General features: G+C 40.5%; 1 protein-coding gene across 2 annotated transcripts; it reads right to left on the bottom strand.

Annotated features, from left to right (window-relative positions):
- Positions 1-1,128: 1,128 nt before the first annotated feature.
- Positions 1,129-21,384, bottom strand: usp20 (ubiquitin specific peptidase 20). Of its 2 annotated transcripts, none has more exons than XM_083983403.1 (25): positions 21,111-21,384; positions 20,710-20,838; positions 20,353-20,406; positions 20,057-20,119; positions 19,800-19,949; positions 19,506-19,608; positions 19,081-19,150; positions 18,832-18,945; positions 18,617-18,716; positions 16,834-17,338; positions 15,719-15,868; positions 15,002-15,114; positions 13,790-13,962; positions 11,936-12,030; positions 11,343-11,376; positions 11,214-11,259; positions 10,937-11,117; positions 10,681-10,807; positions 9,446-9,615; positions 7,862-7,943; positions 7,113-7,221; positions 6,877-6,979; positions 6,734-6,802; positions 6,456-6,629; positions 1,129-6,118 (listed from the first exon to the last, which is right to left on the bottom strand). In XM_083983403.1, exons 2-24 carry the CDS (start codon positions 20,785-20,787, stop codon positions 6,472-6,474), a joined length of 2,847 nt encoding a protein of 948 aa, XP_083839529.1. In that variant the 5' UTR covers positions 20,788-20,838; positions 21,111-21,384; the 3' UTR covers positions 1,129-6,118; positions 6,456-6,471. The 2 variants fall into 2 exon arrangements, with proteins under 2 accessions (XP_083839529.1, XP_083839528.1); XM_083983402.1 differs by having other exon boundaries at positions 20,710-20,841.
- Between the last annotated feature and the right edge of the window lie 1,168 nt (positions 21,385-22,552).

Consider the following 22,552-nt stretch of genomic DNA (forward strand, 5'->3'; position numbering starts at 1 on the left):
TGGGACTCGGGGTGACATCACACCTCCTCACTTAAGAGTTGCTCCCTCTCTCCCAGATTAAAACTCACGTATACATACATGGCTATATTCACTCATTAAAAATGAATAGTAATGATGCTGAAGTCAGAGTATCAAGCAAAGTATTACCTCTAGTACACCTAAATAAAACATGACATATCAAACACCAAATCTATAATTCATTAATTTTGTATTACAGCAATTAAGAGGCCCATAAATTGAAGTACAAATTCAAAAGTGGCGGTGCATTTAACATCCCATTGTATGGCCAACATCAGCAGAAATAATGAAGGTCCCAAAATTAGATCCCTGACAACCCGGTGCTTCATGATCAGGTGATAAAGCTTCTCAAAGATTGCACCATGTTGTTGATGTCATGCTTTGATCTGATTGTGAGTATTCCCAATCAAATTTGCAGCTTTTTGAATTATGATTGTTATTTTATTTGGGGTACTTGGCCTTTTCTTGATGATTTTCGCCCAGTTTTTGGCTCCTAGTTTGGGTGGAGTTCCAAAAACAGGAGGTGGATCCTACATTTCCCACAGTGCACTCAACAGCACATGGTATTTACACAATTTCCTCCTTTCTCAGACCAAAAATGTATCACCTGTAAAAATGTTTTACCCCCAAGAAATTTGTTTCTTTGTTGCACTTAACTGGGTTTCATATGGAGCTGAATTTGGTAAGCCTGGATGAGTTTAGCTTAGCCTAGCTTCAAAACTGGAAACAGAGGGACATTTAGCTCAGTTCTGTCAATAATTAACTTATTTTTTACACTTTTTTTGGACAGATAAATAAAATAGCTATATGTGTTAAGAAGTAAACTTTACAGCTGCTAGCTGGCAGATTTTCCCCAGACCGTTTCCCTGTTTCCAGTCTTCGTGCTACATTAACCATCTCGAGGCTGCAGCTTCATATTTTATAAACATAACAGACGCATTAAACATCTTCTGACTCACTGCAGGACTGTGAATAAACATCTCCCACCCACAAGTGCAGTTTAAAATATTTGTATAAAAAAAAAAAACAGTGGCCATTTTCTGTGTTTTTTGTTTTTGTTTTTGAATCACAGGAAAGAAAACACATAGAAATCAAAGACCAGGCAATTTTTAATCATTCAACCAGTCATGATTAATTACATCAGTTATACAGACATTAAGACATCCCATTGAATTGAGGTCAACCACATAAGTTTCCCGTGTTTCAAAGCATCACCATTATCATGACCACAACAGACACACATTGTAAAATGAAAGGGGAAAAGATGAGCGAGTGAATTCCTGCTGTGCTGTGTTTGCAGAGACTGACGTTAATGATGAATTCTGCCCGACCACAGCAATGCGACGTACGTATTTTCATGGACTTGAATGGGAATCTCTCACGCGTAGCTACGTGCTGTAACACAAGCAAACAAACTCACAGGTGGGGATAAGTAATTACCACTCCACATTTCTTAACACTGCATTAGAATAAGCTGCACTGCCCCCGTTTTTGGCCGTCCAGTATATCTTTGATAACAGAGCTGAGATTGCACAAAGATTTGTCTTTTTTGTTTGTTTTTTTCATTGCACTTACTCCCCCGAAATGTATCTAAACATAACACACAGTATTCCTATTATCTATTTAGTATCATCTCTTGTATAGAGTCTTGACATGTGTGAAACAAAAATTAATGCTATAAAACTGTTAAAAGACACATGAATAAATCAACATCCTCTTATTTAAATTAGTGAATTGCTCTTTGGACACATCAGCAAAACAAAACAGGGACACAAAAATGATGACAGGCCTTTTTCCATAACAAAGTACACATACATGGCTCAATGTTTATAGGTGATAATTATAATAATCATTTCAGTCCTGGTCAGTTGAAGACTTCACTGTCCTCACACTGAAATGGTCCAGAAACTAAGATTATTCACTCTGCAACCATTATCACCTAAATCTAAAAAAAAAAAAGCCAGATATTTGGTTGGTAGAGACCAAAGACGGAGCTAAAAGCGAACTAACATTGCACTTAAATTCACCAAGTGGCCTTAAACACATGATGTTCACTGTGCTGGATGTGTGAGCAGTAGTTTGTGGTATCAACTTTAACTCAGTTTTGTGCCACTAAGAGGATAAAAAACCAAAAAAAAAAAAAAATCAAATATTGCAGATTTTACTTTTACAAAATTATTAAATAACTACAAAAAAATCATTAGAAATTAAATGTTGCCAACCATAAAACACTGGAGCTAATTCATTAAGACTGAAATAAAAAAAAACACCTGCAATTCTCTCCTGTTTAAAGGCTCAATTACGCAAACATTTATTTCGGCAAGCGCGAACGGCATTAGTCACAGCTTTGCTTTTTTTGCTATGACAAGTCAAAAATATCTGTGGTGAAATGTTTTTTTACGAAACCTTTGGACATCTTACTTGGTTTAGCACCTCTGATTTGACTCTGATTTTTTTTTTTTTTTGTGCCAGAGGGGATGTTAAAGCTGCTCTCCTGATAATTACACTCCTACCATCTGCTGAACCTGTTGAAACTTTTGACTGTTGGTTTTATCGGGTTAAGTATGTGTTTCACAATAAATAAGATAGATAGCATCTGTGAAGGGAATCATTCTTTATTATTTTATTTTTATTATCATTTTTTGGATTATTATTGTTCGATATGAAAATTGATACCACTCTCAGATCTGTACATCTTACTTTTATGCTATTTTAACCCTGTGAATAAATCCTGTAAATGCACACTAGATATTTTACTGTTTGGACAAGCTCAATAGCAAAGGGAAAAAAGCTTTAGCTATAAACAAAGACTTTGTTGTTCTTACCTCAGCTAGCTTGATAAAATAGTTATTAGTTATAAATACAATTGTAACAGATTTCACTTGTCAGAGACTGCACAGCAGTTACTGCTACTACTCTGCTTAGTGTGGCTAATCACCAGGACTAGCTTAGTAGCCTAATGCTACATTATTTTCTCCTCTATTGTTAGATCTAAAAATGTGGCCTTAATCATGCAGTAAAAAACAAATACAACACTAAGCATTACAGTTTATCTTTCAATTGCAGGAAATGGGGTTAACCGTGGAAACATATCTTTTGCTAAAGCTATCACACAAGCTAGCTCGCTATGGCTCAGTGAGTCTATAACTTTGTTTTCAAGGCAGTGCAAAGTTTAGCCTACATGCTGTTTTTCTTGCCAAAATTACATATTTGTATTACATAAGGATTTCTATATTTACCATACAGACATGAGAGTGGTATCTACCTCACAGAAACAAAGGGAATATAGCCACTAAAAGTCAAATAATACCTAAAACAACTACTTTTATGTATTTAAATCAATGGGCCCTATTTATTTCTTTGTCATTCCCCTCCTTAAGATTTAATTTCTGGCCTGATCTTACAGTGAAATACAGCTCAGAGACTTATGGCACAGTCAAACAGACCTTTCTCAGCTAAGTGTATTGCATTCACAAGAGCAGATTTTGATTTTATAAGTGGTGGGATGGAAATTTCTCTCTCTTTTGTGAATCCAGCTATAGCGCACTTCTCTTCCGTCTAGTGGATGAAAATGTACTGCAGCCCCTGCACACCCACACAGGTGTTTCCACTTTATGTCTCTGACGCGAGCTCAGGTTGAAGTTTAGCCACAGCTTTGATGGGAATTTGTTTGAGGTCTCCAAACATCATGAACTAGAAGTAAGCTAGTTAGTTAGTTAGTAGCAGCAGAATGAGGGAGCGGTCAATCAAACGTTGTCTGTACATGCCCACAGTTGTAATCAGGCAAAACATCGAGAAAAAAACAAACAAAAGAAAACAGCTGTGCACGTGCATGGTGGGTGTATAAGGGCTTGAAGGCACTGTATTCCAAGGTAGGATGACTGTACTGTGGAACATCAGATATTACATATTCTTCACATTTATAGTCAGGTTATTCTTTGTTTTTTCTGTATTTAAAAACTGAATCGTTCTCATGCTGCTACAAAAAAAGTTGCAATAAAAGGACTAATGTTTTTAAAGATGCGTGCAGTGTATTTGGCATTGAAAATTGCAGGTGTGTGCATCTTATCTTTTTACAAATAGGCGTTATCACTCATTTGTATTTATTAACTTGTCTTGTGGCTTATTCATCCAAGTTTTGAAGATTTCTCTGATGGCTGACAGCTTAGTTAATAATTATTGATAATTAAAAACATAAAAAAAACACAATTTTTGACTGTTCATTGGTGCTTTATGTCATATGGCTTATGGTATTTTACTATAAAACAGTAAATGTAATGGTTTGTTACTCAAAACCTCCAAAACTGCCCTGCAGTGTCCAATGCAAATTTTTTCATTGGATATTATTATCCTCTATTTTTATCATTTTTCGTAACATTTAATTATTAGTATTCAATTTAATATTGTTTCCAATTTTATAGCTTAACATGGAAAATATACCTAATATTGTTAGCTTTTTGTTTCTCATTGGTAATTCGTCGGCTTAAACTGCTTCAAATGTGGTGGAAAGTTCTTATGCGAACTGCAAAACTGAAGATAGTCTAATCTAATTAACCACTCCACGATAACGCTCGATCTGATTCATCACTTCCTGTGTGGATGTTCATCCTCTACCACTGAATCTAATCAAAGTAAATAAACCATGGTGTTGACGGATGTATTTCTACAGATAATTTTTTAAAGCAACTGTGATACAATTTGCAGACGCTTAAAAATGTTTTTACATTTCACCTCCTCCACCTACCACAGTATCAGTTTCTGGTCACCTGATCACCCAAAACGGACAATTATGGCATAATGTACAGATAGTTTATGACATTCGATCGCTAAAATAGTAATCGTGATGTAACAGGTCTGATTTTGTGGTAATTCTTTTTTTTCTTGTTTAATTGTAACATACTGTAGTGGAGGAAAAAAAAACATCTCACTTAATACTGCCCTCTCTTGGTTTGAACAGACACTGCATTATAAGTCAATTTGGAGCCACAGCCTCTACAGTATGTGACGTACCTCGCACTATGATTTTTTTTTTTTATCAGAATCACAAACCACTATCAGGAAAACCTGGTAAAATATTTAGTTGCGCAAGATTTTCTTATCACCCCTCTCTGCAAATTTACAGTTATTGCACCAGGAACGTTGCCGTCTTCCTACTAAATTCCTGCACTCTAACCCCATGACTTGTCTCTCCATAAATCTCTCCATTTCTCTCCCCTCCCTCACATATTTACATTAATCTGCCTGTATGCTTAGTGTTTCCTGGACAGCACTGGGCTGGCATTAACTGAATAAGTGTGAGTTAATATTTAATGTTGAGCACATAAATTCTCTGAGCAAACAAGTGGCATCTGGGACATGTCTTCACTGGTCCCAAAAAAATAAATAAATAAAAATGAGTTGTAGGTGCATGCATTTTGGAGCTGACCCTGAATATGTGTGTTTTTTTGTTTTTGTTTTTGTTTTGTTTTTTTAAAGAACCCACACATGCATGTTTTGTGGTTTGATTACAACCCTGCTGTCGTTCAATCATCCAATCAGTTCACTGGCTTAAAAAAACAAAAGTCTTCCATTCCTGAGGGCTCAGTGTGCGCGTACTTAAGGTCGGAGGTTCAACAGGATAATTTATGCTCAATCTCTCACTTGACAACTGATAAAGAACAGTGTGTGTGTGTGTGTGTGTGTTAACGTCTCTTGGTTGTTGTTGTTGTTGTTTCCTATGAAGAAGAAAAGTCCTAAAACCGAACATCACACTGTGGTTGTGTTCTCCTCAGCCGTCGGCTCAGCAGCACATGACACCTACAGTCACTACAGCAGCCACTGAAACACCATAGCTACCAAACAACAGCTCCGGCGGAGATGTGACATGACGTCTTGCTTTGTTTTTTTTTTCTTTTTTCTTTGTTTTTTTTACACCTTAACACTGAGGATCAAATTATTTTAATAAATAAACTACGTGACATTTAAGTACCAGCTTCCTGCGACACGGCTTCGGCGTAATATGTTGCTACATGTACAAAGTGCTCACAACAAGGCTTCTTCACCAAGGTGCAAATTCCTCATCGTCTTGTGAGGGCAGGAGTGGGAAAGGAAATCAGAAGACCTGCAGATGGGGAAAGTTGAGAAACAGGGTGAGAAGAACAGACTTGACACAAAAAAAAACACACCGAATTCAATTTTGCAGCTGGATTTGGGTGCTGCATTTTTTCTTGGCCCGATGTGTAGAAGCAAATGCTCTCTGCTGGCCAGAAGGAATTTGTGAGCTCGTGTGGTTTGACGTCAGCTTAAGTGGGTGTAAATGATGCATTTACAGAGACCAGCTACAAGCTACAAGCTCCATGACCACGGCTTCCAGTAAATTGTTAAACGTTACTGTTTATGAGGGATCACTGTGACTGAGCGGACACTGTTATCGTTTCCTAACAAGAAAAGATTCCAACCTCTCTTCTCTTTGTCTCAAAGTGCTCTGGTCTCTGCCTCGATTTTCCTCTCTCCGTGGAGGCTGTCGGGGTCGGCCGGGGCCACCGTCTGTCTCACTGCGATCTCAGGACCTCCCCCGTAAATACCCAGTAAGTATTGCCATGTCTCCTCTGAGATCTGTCCATAGTCTGCACCTGATAGGGGGAAGGGCATTAATAAGAAACACTCATTTACTTCCTGTAATCCTCATCTCTATCTCTATCTCAACGTCCTGTCCTTTCAAACCTGAGCTGTTTACCTTGCTTGAGTTGTATGTGTCCTCCTTTCATCACACCGATCTTACTGTTGTCGATGGGACCCGGCGGCTCTGAGAAAACACATCACAGAAAGATAAACAACTTAAACGCTCTGCTGTATTCTCCTCTCACTGCAGGGTCGTACCGTTGTCTTTGCCCTTCACGAAGCTCTCCCACTCCCTGAACCACTGCATGCTGATGCACAGGATCACCGTCGGAGCCTCTTCAGCTTGAAACTCTTTGTTCAGCTGCAGATGAGAGAGAGAGAGAAAAAAAAAAGGTATAAGTGCTCAGTCAATATCCAACACAGAAGATAAAGACTGTGTATTTATTTACACAACAGAGACCCAGTGCAGGAAACAGGCTTTTTTTTTTTTTTACCTTGATGAAAGTGTCTATTTCCATTTTCCTGCGTTTAGCCAGAGCTTCAATCTCCACCTGGCAGATGGCACACATGTACAGATGGTTGACTGCAGGGCCGCCTCCAAAACTGAGGACAGAGACAACGAGTTTAACAGAGAGGCAGGAAAAAAATCCAAAGTCATTTATCAAATTACAATAGATCATCTATACCATTCTCCTATTAGGTTGATTTCAGGCTGCCAGTTTTTAGTAGTGTTTACAAGATATTGGAGAAAATATGAGGAATCACATTTATTAGCTTTCAATTTGAAACGGTTAATGAATTTAAAGCTGAATTTATTAACACACACACACACACACACACACACACACACACACACACACACACACACACACACACACACACACATAGCAAATCATTTGTCAAATGTCAACAGAATGAGGCAGACACCGGTCCCTTTCTGTTAATATTAGTTCACACACCTCTTCAATCAATGGTATCAAGGTATAAAGGGTTTCTTAACCAGAGAACCTCCTGTGCTATTCAAAATGTCCATGTTTCCTCTCTATTTTAAATTGATGCAATGAAGTCAAATGATAAATCTGATACAGAACAGTTGGAACAGTTGAAGCAGAAAAGGGCAAATAATACCAAGATTGATTTTGAGTTTCCTTTTCACCTGAACACTTTAGTCAAATACAAACTTTTTGGAAGTCTTCAGGCATCCTGTAATCTACCAAAAAAAGGTAGTGTGTTGCATATTTACCTGTTGTAAAGGTACTCCCACACGTTCTGGGGGACTATCATGACCAGGTCGTCTATGTAGTGGTATTTATTAGGAGGGATTCCTGCACAGAAAGATCAGATATATCAACTGTTAAAAGACTGAAATCTGTGTTTTTTTTTCTTTTTCTCCCTGTAATGGAAACCAGACTGAATGCTAATGCTAATGCTAATGCTAACAGTACATTTTATACACCTCCCTCAATCCCCACCCTTAGTTATATATTCCAGCTGTCCACGACAGTACAGCCAGGTTTTTCTAACAAGTTAATACAAACCAGACTACTATGACACAATGCCAGTAAAAACATGCAGTTAAGAAGTCATTTTGATCTGGAATAATATGGATAAAACACAGATTTGTGTGTGGTTGGGTTTGTTTTTTTTGTTTTTAGCTTGAGAACAAGAATTATCCTGGAAGCTGAAACATGAAGAGGTGCCAGCAGCAGCCTCCTCCATCGTTGAACAGATAAAATCAGTGAAGGAGATAACAACAGGATTTGTACAACTGTAGGTGACTTAAATGTCAAGCTTTGCTTTGAAACTCTTGTAAATCAGCATCCGATAAAGTAACCGACTGACAATTGATACTAATCCACAACAACGGATAACATCATTTATGTTGCTATGAAGTTTTTTCCTGACAAGGTTGTTCTTTAAAGAGGAACTTAGCAGGATTTCTCCCGTGGCTATGCTACGTTTTTACCTGGAGTAATTGTGATAGTTACCTACATTCCTTGTAACTTGTTACGAGTGAGAACGGAGGCTCTCTGCCTTCCTCCTGGCGTCTCATGGCTGAAAAGCAACCTTGTAACATCAGTGTACTTCACCACCTCTGCTGCACCGCTATCATAACCCGCAATCTTTTGTTTATGACAGTTAAGACTACACAAATATACACGATGTAACAGCGTATATGTTATATAACGTTATCCACCGCTCCATAGATTGATTTTTCGCCAGCTTCGTTAAAAACAAATGCACATGCTCAGGTGGAGGGTTAGCAAAACAGAGGAAAAGCAACCAGACTTGCATAGTTCCTCTTTAAAATGTGCTCCAGTGGTTTGGAAACTGGATTGTGGGACAGATTTTTTTTTTTAAAGGACCGATGTAGGTCAAGCTCAAAAAGCAATGGATGCAATGCATATTTAATAATACATCATTTCACAAGGACCTCCATATGAACTCCTTATGCACTGTTTCAGTTGTTAGCAGATAGATTGGGGGCGAAATAATTTCCTGTCTCACTCTGTGTCTCACACTGGTGTCGGCGTCTAATCTTAATGTTTAGATAGAGGACAGTGGGCTGTGGGGGATGAGTCATTTAATTAGTATCAGTGAGTCACTGATATACTTGCTTTATGCTTGTCTGATGCAAGCTTTCGATATGAATCCGTGGTCCCTGCGGAAACTAAAATGATTGTGGCAGATATACGACTGTTTTAAAAGGCTGAGTCGTCTTCTCCATGACGACTGATCTGACCCTTTGTAGATTTACTGGAAGAATTCGCTGTATTTATTTTCTTAGTGTGATAAAGCAGAGGAGCGCGCGGTTACTGTATTGTACCTCCGTGCTGACAGAGGAACGTGTGGTTGCTGATCGGCCCCGGTTCGGCGAACGTGTTGAACTTGTTGAGCCACTCTCTGGAGATGTAGAACTGCAGCAGGCTGGGCTCCTTCATGTTGGCCAGAGCCACCACCTTCTGCCTCACTCTCACCGACTCCTCGCTGCTTTTCCTGCACGAGGCCCGAGACACATGAATCGTAAATCAGTGCAGACTCTCGGTACGAATGTTTGACACCTCAGGAGTCCAGGATTTCTACACATTTTAAATTTCAAAATTCCATACAAGCAGATAGACACCATCCTTTCGACTGTGCGTGCAGTAACAAGGGAGATAGAGCCGTATCGCCCGTAATTAGCTTAGCTCAAACGCTGGAGGTGCATAGGTAGTGTTAGCCTGCCTCCTACCCGAGCCGAAATCAGCAGTCAGAAGTTGATTTCATTTTAGCTCTAAACTCTGTAAATATATCACTTTATCGACATTTCAAACATTTTTAGGCGAGAAAGTAGCCGTTTAGATCAGCAGTGTGTCGTTAATTTGTCTAAATACCATCTGTTTACAATTTTGTTGGGACAAATTCGGCGCTACTCAAGCTAGCCGTTGTGACCAACGTACTTCCGGTTACTTTCACAAAAGAAAACACCCATTGCCCTTTACATACAGAAAACCATGACGATAGAATTTGTGCTTTTACTTTGAAATAGGAAGCTAACCTACCCTCGATGTAGCTAGCTTGAACCAAAATAAACCGTCTTTGCTTGAACCCTCGGTTTTGACCAATCTCGTCCCGTTACCGGCATTTGACCGCTCAAGATGCCTTACCGGAGAGTTTTGTCAGCACTGAGACGAAGATGGGCCCGCCGGTTTCCGTTTAGAGTTGCTGAAGAGTTTCTCTGATGACTTTAGGTGGAGGCAGGCTAACACTACCTATGCACTTCCAGCGTTTGAGTTAAGCTAATTATGGGTGATACGGCTCTATTTCCCTTGTTACTGCACGCACAGTCGAAAGGATGGTGTCTATCTACTTGTCATGGACTCGGGAGTGAGGCAAGACACGGAAAAAAAATGTTGGCATATCCCTTTAAGATAAATATATTTCCCATACTATACATATTTACTATATACCATACTATATAATATATTTTCCATACTTTTCTAGACCTGGAAATGTATAAAATCAAATTCCATACTTTCCATACTTGTGTAGGAACCCTCACATGAGTCCTCACATGCTCACCTATAGAACAACACATAGGCCTCTGCGTTCTGCACCACCGTCTCGTGGACCTCTGAGACGTACTGATCGTCAAACTCGTACCACTGTCCGTTGATCACATTCTGACAGTAGGCCGTGTAGTGCCCACCTGCAGCGCATGACAAAAAAACAGCCGTCAGGAAACAGCGCACACACAGATAAGACTGAACCGATAAAGAGCTTGTATAAATTTGAGATAAAGAAAACATCCGCAGGAAAAGAAGCGACTCATACATACTTCCTGCGGTGCCATGGTGACAGATGACTGACAGCAGGTCGTATGTGGTGACCTGGGATGGACTCTCTTTAGCCAGGAAGGGCCGCATGTCGAGGCCCTCCAACGGGAAAGACACGTGGCTGCTGATCTTGAAGGAATACATGACCTCGTGCCGGAAACGTTTCAGGTGAATGCACAAGATCTGCACACAAAAAATGCAACAGTCAAGATTAGAAAACAACACACTTTGTGGGGCAGATGTTATCTGCAGCAAATAAAAGATGAACAAATGTCAAACCTCTGGAAGTCGAAGCACTTTGCAGTATTTGACACCATTTCTCAACCTGTAACAAACAAAAATTCAGTCTGAGATAATTAATGTGAACAAAAACAATAAGGTGAATGTAGATTTATGTCGCATACTCACTTTTTACATCTCTCACAGCTGTACATGTTGTCCCCTGAGAAAAAAAAGGAATGAGATTTCCCTTATCTACAATGAACCACATTAAAACTACCGTAGAACTATTGTTATATCATAATTATGTAAATTTGTCTGCTAGTATGCATTATATTTACTTATCCTGTTTTAATGTATTATTTTTACGCATTAATATACCTCTTTATCTTAATCTAATTATACATATGTTTGAAGGTATGTGTATACAGGAACGTGTAGGATGATGTATAGATGTATGTGTGTCTTATTACTTATTTTAATCATTTTATTAATTTATTTATTTTATCCATTTCTAATCTTATTATTTAATTCTTATTTTAATTCCCCCTTCCTTCTCCCCCCTTTTAATTTATCTAGTACTCATTTTATTATTTATTTACTTACGGTATTTATCTATTCTTATTGTAACTCATTCTACTGTACAGTCTATCACACATTTTCAAAGTCATATGTCAGGAAATGTTTTGCAAAATGTTTAAATAAAAAGTTCTAAAAAAAAAAAGAATAAATAAATAAAACTACCGTAGAAACACGCGTTGTGGTTGAATAGCAGCGTTTACCTTTGAGCTCATCTGCAGCAAAGAAGGCGGCGAGGCAGTCCTCCAGCGTCACCATGGGCCCCCAGAACCAAGTGGGGATACACGAGACTACGAACCTGTTCAAACAGATGTAATAATCATCATTGCAGCAACAAGCAGCCACACGGCCTCCTACAGCCTGAATCCTGACAGTGAGCAAACTGAGTGACAAACCAGACAGGTTAGTATCAGACGACACACCCAAGCAGGGAAGAAAACCACATATTGGCACTAGAATGCATAAAAACTGAGGACAACTGAAGAGTGTGGTGATTATTGTTTGCATGTTTATCAATAAAAGCGATTCCTTTCACATCACACATTGTCATTTTAACCACTGTGAACATTAGGGCTGCACAAGTAATCACATTATAATCAAAATCACAATCTGGCCAAGTGCAAAATCCAAATCACAGGAACTGCTACTGGGTAACAAATCATATGCTCAAGACATAAAGGCATATGATTGATCCAAGACCCAACAAATATCACAACATCCAATTTATGATACATTAGACTTTTTAAGTGATGTTTTTTGCATATAGTGCAGCCTTAGTGGAGATAAATGTATTGATTAAAGCAGCTTTTAAAGTGCAGTATCCACATTAAAGACTCATAAACTGCCCACGTTGCTGAGGAGCTGAGGAGCTACAGCTCAGACGCTGCTGCCACCTCAGGAGAGACGATATGCAGACTGCACCGCTCTGTGTGCAGGGTGAACGAGCCTGAGGTGTAAAACACACTGCGGCGCATCGGCTTCCCCCCTCAGAGATCAAGAAGCCATGAGGACTGTGTTAGTAATAATAAAAGATGACGCTTCTGATATTCGGGGAAGAGCGCGCGGCATGCCAACGCTTGTCTCTGCATCTGTGCTGTGTTATCTAAGATGATAAATGCAGGTGACCTTGTCCAGGTGTGTGCAAACGCAGGAAGGTAAAGGAGGGGTTTTTTCCTAAGAAATCGGTGAACTGGGAAAATGAGACGCATCTCAGATGATCCACTGCTTCTCTTACACAATAACTAGACATGGTTAGACTTTAGGTCTCTGCAGGCTTTTTTAAAAATGCAGCATCACTCCTGTTGGGAGTCATCTGATGGCTCAGCACTCAAATCTTGTCCAGGAGCTCTGGATCAAACATTTCAGAGCTCTCTTCAGATTGCATTAATCTCTCCAACCAACCAATCAGTCCTGGACTGACTCCCAGACTTCATTCAGTCTATCACTGCATGAATCACACACACTACGGTTTTATCATCTCTCATTTGGTAACGCACACTCGGTATTTCCACATTGAGCCCATTTCTCTGGTAATAAGTAATAAGATCGTCAATACAGCCAAAGGAAGGCGACGCATAATTGAAGGGAACCGACTGTGACACCTTCTCTTTCACTTCTATTCACAAGCGCCAACATCGACCGATCGCTGCTTCGCCTCGCCGGACGCCAGCTCGAGTCCAGATCAGATTGAAGGTGCTTAACGAAACCTGACTTGATAGTTTTCATTATAGTTTGTGATTTGCCAAAATCCAGCAGCGGTGCAGAGACCAATCAGGGATGCACATTGCACATGCATTTGCTTTTTTAGACCTACGTGCCCCCACATGCATCATCTGTGGCAGCACCACTGTGGCCTCTGCACAACAACATACAGCCTCATTAGGCCTAAGTCAAGATCCCACTTGCCTAGTTTTTTTTTTTTTTTTTAGATCCCTACTCTGTACCGGAAAGCCAGCTTCACCTGCCTGACTCACTTAAATGGATGACATCAGCGCTTCCCTGCAAAGCCGTAAAGACGTATTTTCTCCGACCACAACAGTGACACATGGTCCACTGACCGGCGTATGGAGTCCATGATGTAGGTGATCCAGCCCTGTGAGCCGTAGGTGTCGGGACACACGCCCGTCTTGACGGGAAGGTTCTGGTGGATGGAGGAGTGGAGCTTGGCCAAGTCCTCTTTCCCGGGAATAGGAAGTGATAAGTCTTGGAAAGTTTCCACTGTATTAGAGACCTGTTTGTACAGAACGGCACAACCAGGAAGAAGAAAACTCAGCATCAGCTGTAACAACAATGTAAACAAGTTAGCATGTGGTCGACGTTTGTGATGGTTACAAATAAGATGTTAACTCATTCACTAATTAATTAGTGTATCATTTGTTCTCTCCATTTTCCCTTTCATTTATTTCATTTATTTGTTTATTTGTAACGGGACTCTGCATATTTATGAACATACAATATGTACCGTAAATATGCCAGATTTAGCTCTAAAGCTAATTCCCATCTGCAGTCCCGCAGTTCACACTAAAACAACATTAGACAAGGACAAAAACAAAGCACAACATGGTACAAATACCATATATCATAATATATATGTATATGCCTCCAGCTACGTGGGTCATGTCACTGAAAACTATGAACGATCTTTGTGACTGCTTCTGAACAGTTTTTCCAGTACTTCCTTTGAAACCAATGCCAATATTGCTGAAAACTAGCGAAGGGCCGATTAAATATCAAAATCAAATTCAGTCCTGTGGCCCGTTTTTCAATTTCGTATTTTTGATCTGAGCCTAAAATTGAAAAATATGAAAAACCAGGCTTTTTGTGTGTGTGTGTGTGTGTGTGTGTGTGTGTGTGTGTGTGTGTGTGTGTGTGTGTGTGTGTGTGTGTGTGTGTGTGTGTGTGTGTGTGTGTGTGTGTGTGTGTGTGTGTGTGTGTGTGTGTGTGTTAGATTAAAAAACAAATAACAAAATAAACCAGTCACTTATTCGTTTTTGGGATTTTTGATTGCCAACTGAAAATAGAAAGAACCAATGATACACAGGTATAAAATAAAACCATTACACAAAAATGATGTGATATGCTGTGGGTGGGCGGCACAGTGGCGCAGCGGCAAAGTGGTGTCACCTCACACCAAGAGGGTTCTGGGTTCAAACCCCATGAACACATGAATATGGGTAATATTTGGACAGATGGCAGGGTGGACGGTGTAGTCCCTGACTGAATGTGTCAGTAGCCTCCCCTGGTGTCTGAACGTGAGAAGCGCAGCTCACCCTGTCGCAGGTCAGACACTGGACCAGACTGAGGATGGAGCCGTCGAAGATGTCCGAGATCACGCTGCGATAGTGGGGCTGTTTCTTCTTCCTGGCACTGAGCAGCAGCTGAGCTGGAAGGAGGAGTTCAGAGGACGGACTTAATGTTATTATTTGACATGGAGGAAGAGAAGGGACGGGACAACAGCTCAGGATTAGACATTTTAACCCCATGGTGGCTAAAGGAGGAGTTAGTGTCTGTGCCAGATTTGAAGGCACGCAATCTGATGTTTTAAAGATACACTAGTCTGGATCGTACCAAATTCAAAATGCACCACATTAACTGCACTGACGTCTTTATGCAGATTTGTTTATTTGTCTATCTGTAGGTATCCGCATTAGCTGTGCTCTAAAGCACCGCTAGTCTTACTGGGGTCCACATTTAAAACATACATTTACAATCATGACATAATTAAGACAAGACAAATCAACAAAAAACTTACATTAAATCTTTACAATACATATGAATCACCATCCTAAATCAGAAAACATACATAAGACATTCCAGTGTACAGTGGTTATAAAATAAAAAAGGCAGAACAAAACAAAGTGAATACAACAAATCTCATATGGCAATAGCTACTTTTCCTGGTAATTAGTTACTTTTATAATGTAGCAGATTGCCCAACACTGTAAATGATTTATCAGTTAAATCTGAATCAAATGTGATTTCCTCACCTTTTTTGAAGGAGTAGGCCGGTCCTGCAGAGCGGAGCGGGCTGGAGCGCGGCGGACTGGAAGAGAGTTTGGGATGCAGCTCCTGAAGGGTTCGCACAGGACTACAGGGAATGGACTGGGGCTGCGTCATCGATGCTTCGTTGTCTGGCTCTAGAAAAGAGATCGTAAAATAAAATAATAAGATAAGATAAGATAAAGTTTATTTGCCATTTGTTAAAGGGACACTTCACCCAAAATCAATTTTCTACTCACCGTCATGCTAAGGAAGGGTTCGGAGAACTTTAGTTTAGTTTAGTTATCAAAACGCTTTTGGAGTTCCAGGGGGGATCCGACTGGCAACGGATTTTCATATAATGGCGGTGGATAGAGCTCACTTATGAATCGTCCAAAACACACACTATGAAACATCCAAATACCTCCATACTGCTCGTCCGTACTGACCCAAGTGTCCTGAAGCCGCCACATGAAAAAGTTGTTTATTTGATCGCTGTTTTTATCCTTGTTGTAGCAGTAGCTCCCAGTGGCTGCGTGAGATTTGCTGCGAGATGTTCTTCCGTGTTTACATCATACATCCAATGGTTTACAACGACGAACGAACATCTTGCAGCAAATCTCGCGCATGCACACAAACATCAACAGAGCCACTGGGAGCTACTGCTACAACAAGGCTAAAAACAGAGATCAAATTAATTTTTTCTGAACAACTTTTTCATGTGGCTGCTTCAGGACACTTGGGTCAGTACGGACGAGCAGAATGAAGGTATCTGGATGTTTCATAGTGTGTTTTGGACGATGTGAACTCTATTCTCTGCCATTATTATTATGAAAATCCGTTGCCAGCCGGACCCCCCCTGGAACTCCACAAGCGTTTTGATGACTCTCCTTGGCATGACGGTGAGTAGAAAATTGTTGAATTATTGATTTTGGGTGAAGTATCCGGTAGATGGGAATTCTTGTGCAGAGGTCAGAGGACACTCAGAGTACAAATGTAAAAGAGTAAAGATACGATAAGCAAGTGCACACAATTATAAAATGGTTGTAAAGTAAAAAGTAAAGAAAAGGAGTAAACAGACAATAAATACAGTGAATAAAATATGAGTTTGTAAGTCTCCTACCTGACGTGTTGTCCTGCCCAGTGTTGGACGTCTGGTTGTTTTCTTGGTTTTGGACCTCGGTGTTTGGAGCGGGTGTCGGCTCCTCCTCCTCTCCCCTCTCAGGAACCTCCTCCTCAGCCGCCGTGTCCACATCAGCGTCTTCATCCATCTCCTGCGAGCCGCCGTGGAGCGACGAGCCCGACGCCCTCCCGTCCTTCAGCCTCTCCTTCTCCGAGATCACCCCGCCGCCGGGACCGACGCCCGCCATCCCCACCGCCGGCGACCTGACCCCGTCGCACTCGTCCTGCAGGAGCAGCTCGCCGTCGGCCGAGCCTCCTCCCTCGCCGCGGTCGCTGCTGGAGCCGGAGTCGCACGACAGGAACTCGTCCTCGGACGTGGAGCGGTCGCCGTCTCTTCGCTCCTCGCCGTCGCTGCCCTCCCCCCCGCTCATGTTGCACTCGGTCAGAGGCTCCTTCAGCTCCTCGTGGAGCTGGTCCATCAGACAGCGCAGGAACTCCTGAGTGTCCTGTGGCGAGAGAAGCACATTGCATTATAGTCAAACGGAGGATGTATCGTATGGCTACAGATCAATTATTGCTTGGCAGAGCGGTGTGATACGTAGACATGGGGACCAGAAAAAAAAAGTCTGTAAACTTGAATATTTCAAAACAAAGACATGGAGAGAGAAATGTGTGAATAATGGTGTGTAAGGTTTCTGTAACAAGACAGCAGTTTGTGCATTGGTAAGAGGTCATATCAAGGTGATGCACACAATATAAACCCCATAACTGTCTAAAAACTCTTTATAAAACAAAAACAAAACCAGACAATACATTTTTGATAAAACACACACTTTGAAATTCATTGTTATTCGAGGGATAATTCAGTGTCTGGGTTGATTTTTATCATTTTTCTTAATTCCCAAGAGGTCAAAGTCAAATCATGGCATTCAGTTTAAAGTTGTTTCACTGAATTATCATCCGTCTTGGCTCAGGTACGGGTCAAATTGATACCATTTATACAGTATGGCTGTATAAATATAAAGCTACAGCCAGGAGACAATTTTTTCATGTTTTTGCATGTTCTGTGTTATAAACTGTGTTCATCTAGTCAGTGCATGTCTGGGTGAGGGATCCCTCCTCTGTTGCTCACCCTGAGGTTTCTCCAATTTTTCCCAGTTAAAAGGGTTTTGAAAGAGTTTTTTTCCTCAGTGGATGTGAGGGTCTAAGGGTAGAGGATGTTGTTATGATGCTATGTAAAGCCCTTTGAGACAAACTGTTTGTAAAAAAAAAAATGGGCTAGACAAATAAAGTTGCCTTGCCTTGCTAGTTTACATAGCATAAAGACTGGAGACAGGAGCAACAAGCTAGCTTAGCATTTTCCAAACATAAAAACATCTACTAATCTTTGAAGCTCATTTATTAATATCTCAGACCATATTTGTTCAACATGTACAAAAATTCTGGTGTAAAAAATAACAAATTGTAGCTGCTGTTTCCCCCTGCTCTTTATGCTAAGCTAAGCTAACTGCTTCTGCGCAAGAGTGCACAAATGTTGAACTACTCTTTAAAGAGACACACTATTAAAGCTGCAGACCAACACTTTGTCTTTGACTTCTGGTTCTGGAGACTTAAGAAAAATATTACACCCCTACACCTCAACAAGTCAAACCTTTGGGTGTCAAGAACAATGTAGTAAAAAAAATAAAAAGCAAAATCATTTAAAGAATTTTGTGAGAATACAAAGTTTTAAAAACAAAGGACAAGACAGTGTCAAGCTGTTGAGTGATGCTAGCTGTAGTTACCTGCTGGGTGCTTGCCCCTACCTGCTGAGCGTAACCACGAAACATGGGGTTTACTAGTTTGATGCCATGTGACAGACTGGTAGGGACAACATAGCTGGGCCTGAGAGAGTAGCAGCCAAGACAGACATTACATTAAAGACCATTTTATATCAGTAATTAATTATAAGATATTTGTTTAATTTCTAAAAAAAAAAAAATAATAATAAGTAAATTACCTTTTTTTATGCCAGAGGTCTGATATAAGTTTCTGGTAGCTCTTACAGAGAGCAGGCTTCTTATCAGTCCGAACGAGTCCACTGCAGTCCAGGAAGAACTGAGTGAGAGGAGGACTGGTGAGGAAAGAGAGGAAAAAATGCATCAACTTTATAGACCATTATTAAACAATTACACATTCATTAACAGAGAATGGCAGACCCACATCCCTTAGAAAATGGTCCAGTGTAAATGTGTGGCGGTGACCTCACCAGTTGGAGAGGGCTTGAAGAGCTGCATTCATGTAACAGGAGTTGCCGATATTTTTCATTCCTGTCAAGCCTACGAACGACAACACAAACAAGAGCCGTGTCACTTTTTTTGTCTTCCGAGAGAGAGAGTGGCACAGTGTTCAGGGCCGAACAGTGTAACGATTAACCTCAAGGGGACACCATCACAAAGGGTGGATTATGAGATCTAGTCTGGATTTAAAAAAGAAGGATAGCAACTATGGGATTCAAAATAGATCTGTTAAATATGGCAGCTGTGAGATCAGAGAAAAGTTTTCTGCAGCAGCGTTTTTTTTTTTTCTCCTGAGGTACATCCTGTTCATAACAGATGAGTCACAAAATGAGTCTGATGATATGAGAGGCTTCAGGTGGACTGTTGTTCAGAGGAAGAATAGAAGTAAGTGTACCTCTGGGTTTTAGCTCATCCTCCTCCGACTCTGAACCTCCCTCTTCCGCCACGGCTATGGGCACCGCTTTCAGAGGGTGACCTACTGGCTGAGGAGGCGCTTCCTGGACAAATGATTAAGAGATGCTATAAATATAAAGGTGAGTAAGACACAGGCAGGTTGTGTGGATTTGAAAAAGCATCAATCGCCCTTATAGGTTTTTTTTTTTTTTGTTCCATGTGAATCCATCGAGCAGAACGGGACAGAAAGTCAGTGAGGAGATGTGTGTGACCTTGCGTGGAGTTGAGGTCGTACCTGCTCTGCAGCTTTACAGTGGTGGGGAGCAGCAGCGGCGGTGGCGACGGGCACCAGGGCGGGCCTGTGATCCAGAAACACCTCCCGCTCACACACATAACACCAGATCCTGAATGTTGTCAGGTTCACCGTCAGGTTGTGCTTCTTAGCCTAACACACACACATATAAACACACACATATACACACAGTGAGTCATTCGGTGGGCTCCTGAAATGATCACATTAAAAAAAGCTGGCAGGTGTTTGCAGGGTTTTACCTGTGCATGCAGGGTGCTGTGGTCAGAGAAGGACTCTCCACAACCAACGTACGGGCAATCATTCTACAGAGTACAAACATTGTATTAGATTAGACGTCATGACTTTTAAATCCTCTTTTCTATCATATAAAGACATTAATCTCCAATATCTAACAGACCATCTATGTCATTTGGCATCTATGATTAAATATAACTCTAACTTTGGTGTTGTTATGGCAAATTGTTTAAAATCATCAGTGCAACTGTGGTGTTTTATGTGACAAATGAAACAAGTTGTGGACTTGTTGTGGTTTTACCTGCAGACAGGCCCACAGGTTCGGGCCACCTGCTCCGCACGACTGGCAGGTTCCCTGCAGCAACAGGACGACAGCATGGATAGAAAACCTTTGAACGTCATGGTTATACAACATGTGCACACGTACACACATGTTGTAATCACTCACTCACACACACCACACAGTACATATCATTGTAGGATCTCAAACAAAGTCAAAACAACAGAGGCTGCATAATACTCTGGCTCACAGTGAGGATTGATGGACAAAAGGACAGTTAGATCAATCATAAAACAGCCTTAAGGGGGTGTATTTGTAGGCCTTGTGTTGACATTGTGTACATGTACAACCTTTTATTAGAAACGAATGACACCTCACCTTGGATTTCTGGAGGAGGTCCTCTTTGGTTACCTGTCCTATGGAGTCCAGGTGGGGACAAAGCTCTTGTTCTGCCATAGCTAGGCTGGCTGGCTGGCTGCTGGCTACTCGCTGTCTTCAGGAGGACGTCTGCTAATTTGACAACAGGGCAGTAATAACAACATTACTGTGGTAAGGAAACTGTAGCTAGAGGACCAAGGTGCTGGAGGAGCTCAAGCTAGCCTCCTCATGTCAACACGAAAAAAAAAAACACGTCCTGCACCCCTCAGAGAATCACATGCACCTACTGACAACAACAACTCAAGCACAAGTTGTGAAAGCTACAATGTCGTTTCAGACATTTAAACTGAACCCCCCTCAAGAATGTGACAGATCTGCAAAGTGAAAGGCCTTGTGTTTACCAACGAAAGCTCAGAAATCATCTCACTGCAGCGATGCCAGCGATGCCAGCGACTGTGGTGTCGACAATGACGCGTTATTATTTTGTCCAACGGAGACGAAGAAGGAGCAGCTGACAACAACGACGACGATGATGATGGTGGTGGTGGTGGAGGCTAATTTCCCCCGCACATTTCCTCTCTCTCGTAGTAAACAATCCGTACTGGATGATGAGGATCGTATGCTAGCAAGCTGCTACCGAGGAGACGTGATACCCCCGGCGGCCCACCACCACCATCCCCAAACAACTCACTCCCCCCCTCCCATTCACACACACAGCACGGCCACGGCGGCGACGGCACGCATGACGCAGCGCTGTAGGAGGAGGCAACCAGGCAACGTCAGAGCCACAGAGCCATCCCACCGGCTCCTAAACAGTAATATTAATATCATAGATAGATAGATAGATGGATAGATAGATAGATAGATAGATAGATAGATAGATAGATAGATAGATAGATAGATAGATAGATAGATAGATAGATAGATAGATAGATAGATAGATAGATAGATAGATAGATAGATAGATAGAGCTCCTCTTGCAAAATGTCCTTTTTGGATTTATAGTGACGCTCCAGCTGAAAAAGAATATTTTTTAATTAATCTCATTTTAATTCTTGCAAAGTTTTATATCCACAAGTGTAAATTTGCCAAAGTAAAACCCATTTTTTGCGTTTTCATGAAAGAACTGGAGGTGTATTTCAAGTCAGTTTCCTCTGCTAATAACAAGAAAGCTATCAAAACTATAAATCTGTGCTCCCACTTTAATATCTTTAATTCAGTTTAATTTCCATTGCTCATATCCCCTGGTGTATCTTACTTTTTTCATCTCCTTTTAAAAAAAAATTTTTATTACTATTATTTATTTCTATTTATGTATGTATTTATTTTATTGTCACGTCTATTTGTTATTCAGTTATTATTAATATGATGCTCATCATATGGTCTTATGCACTGTTTGTGTAAAGCAATAATAAAGTTGTTTAAAAAAACAGCAGGAAATATACTACAAACTGGCTAATTTGTTTATTAATCTTTTGATTTAAATTATTATTATCGTATTTGTTTTTGTTTTTTTCAGACCACAGCTGTATGATTTGATACGGATTCAAATAAGTCTTACAGAAAACTTAATTATTAATTTCATATCCACTGACCAACCATCTGTTATCAGCTGTTTATAATTAACCCTATTTCTGTTGTGATTACAAATATAGGGAAGGAATCACTGTAAACATTAAAAGTAATATTTCATACCAGAGTATGGGGGTAAATCTGCATTATTTACGTTCATAATATTTAACATTAGTACATACGATTTAAGTTTGCCCTCAATTTACTGCTTCAATCAGTTCATTAAAAATCACTACTGTTCCATTGAGCGTGACGTCATACCTTATTAAGA

Source organism: Trachurus trachurus (genome assembly GCF_905171665.1).
Source record: "Trachurus trachurus genome assembly, chromosome: 12".
Classification (NCBI taxonomy): Eukaryota; Metazoa; Chordata; class Actinopteri; order Carangiformes; family Carangidae; genus Trachurus; species Trachurus trachurus.

What these genes read in the sequence shown, in the direction of transcription:
- usp20 (XM_083983403.1), bottom strand. Translation starts at nt 20,787, where the DNA reads ATGGCAGAACAAGAGCTTTGTCCCCACCTGGACTCCATAGGACAGGTA. An exon ending in ACAGCACCCTGCATGCACAG is followed by an intron (nt 19,950 to 20,056) that starts GTAAAACCCTGC and finishes TGTGTGTGTTAG; the next exon opens with GCTAAGAAGCACAACCTGAC. An exon ending in AAGTGCTTCGACTTCCAGAG is followed by an intron (nt 11,118 to 11,213) that starts GTTTGACATTTG and finishes TTTTGTGTGCAG; the next exon opens with ATCTTGTGCATTCACCTGAA.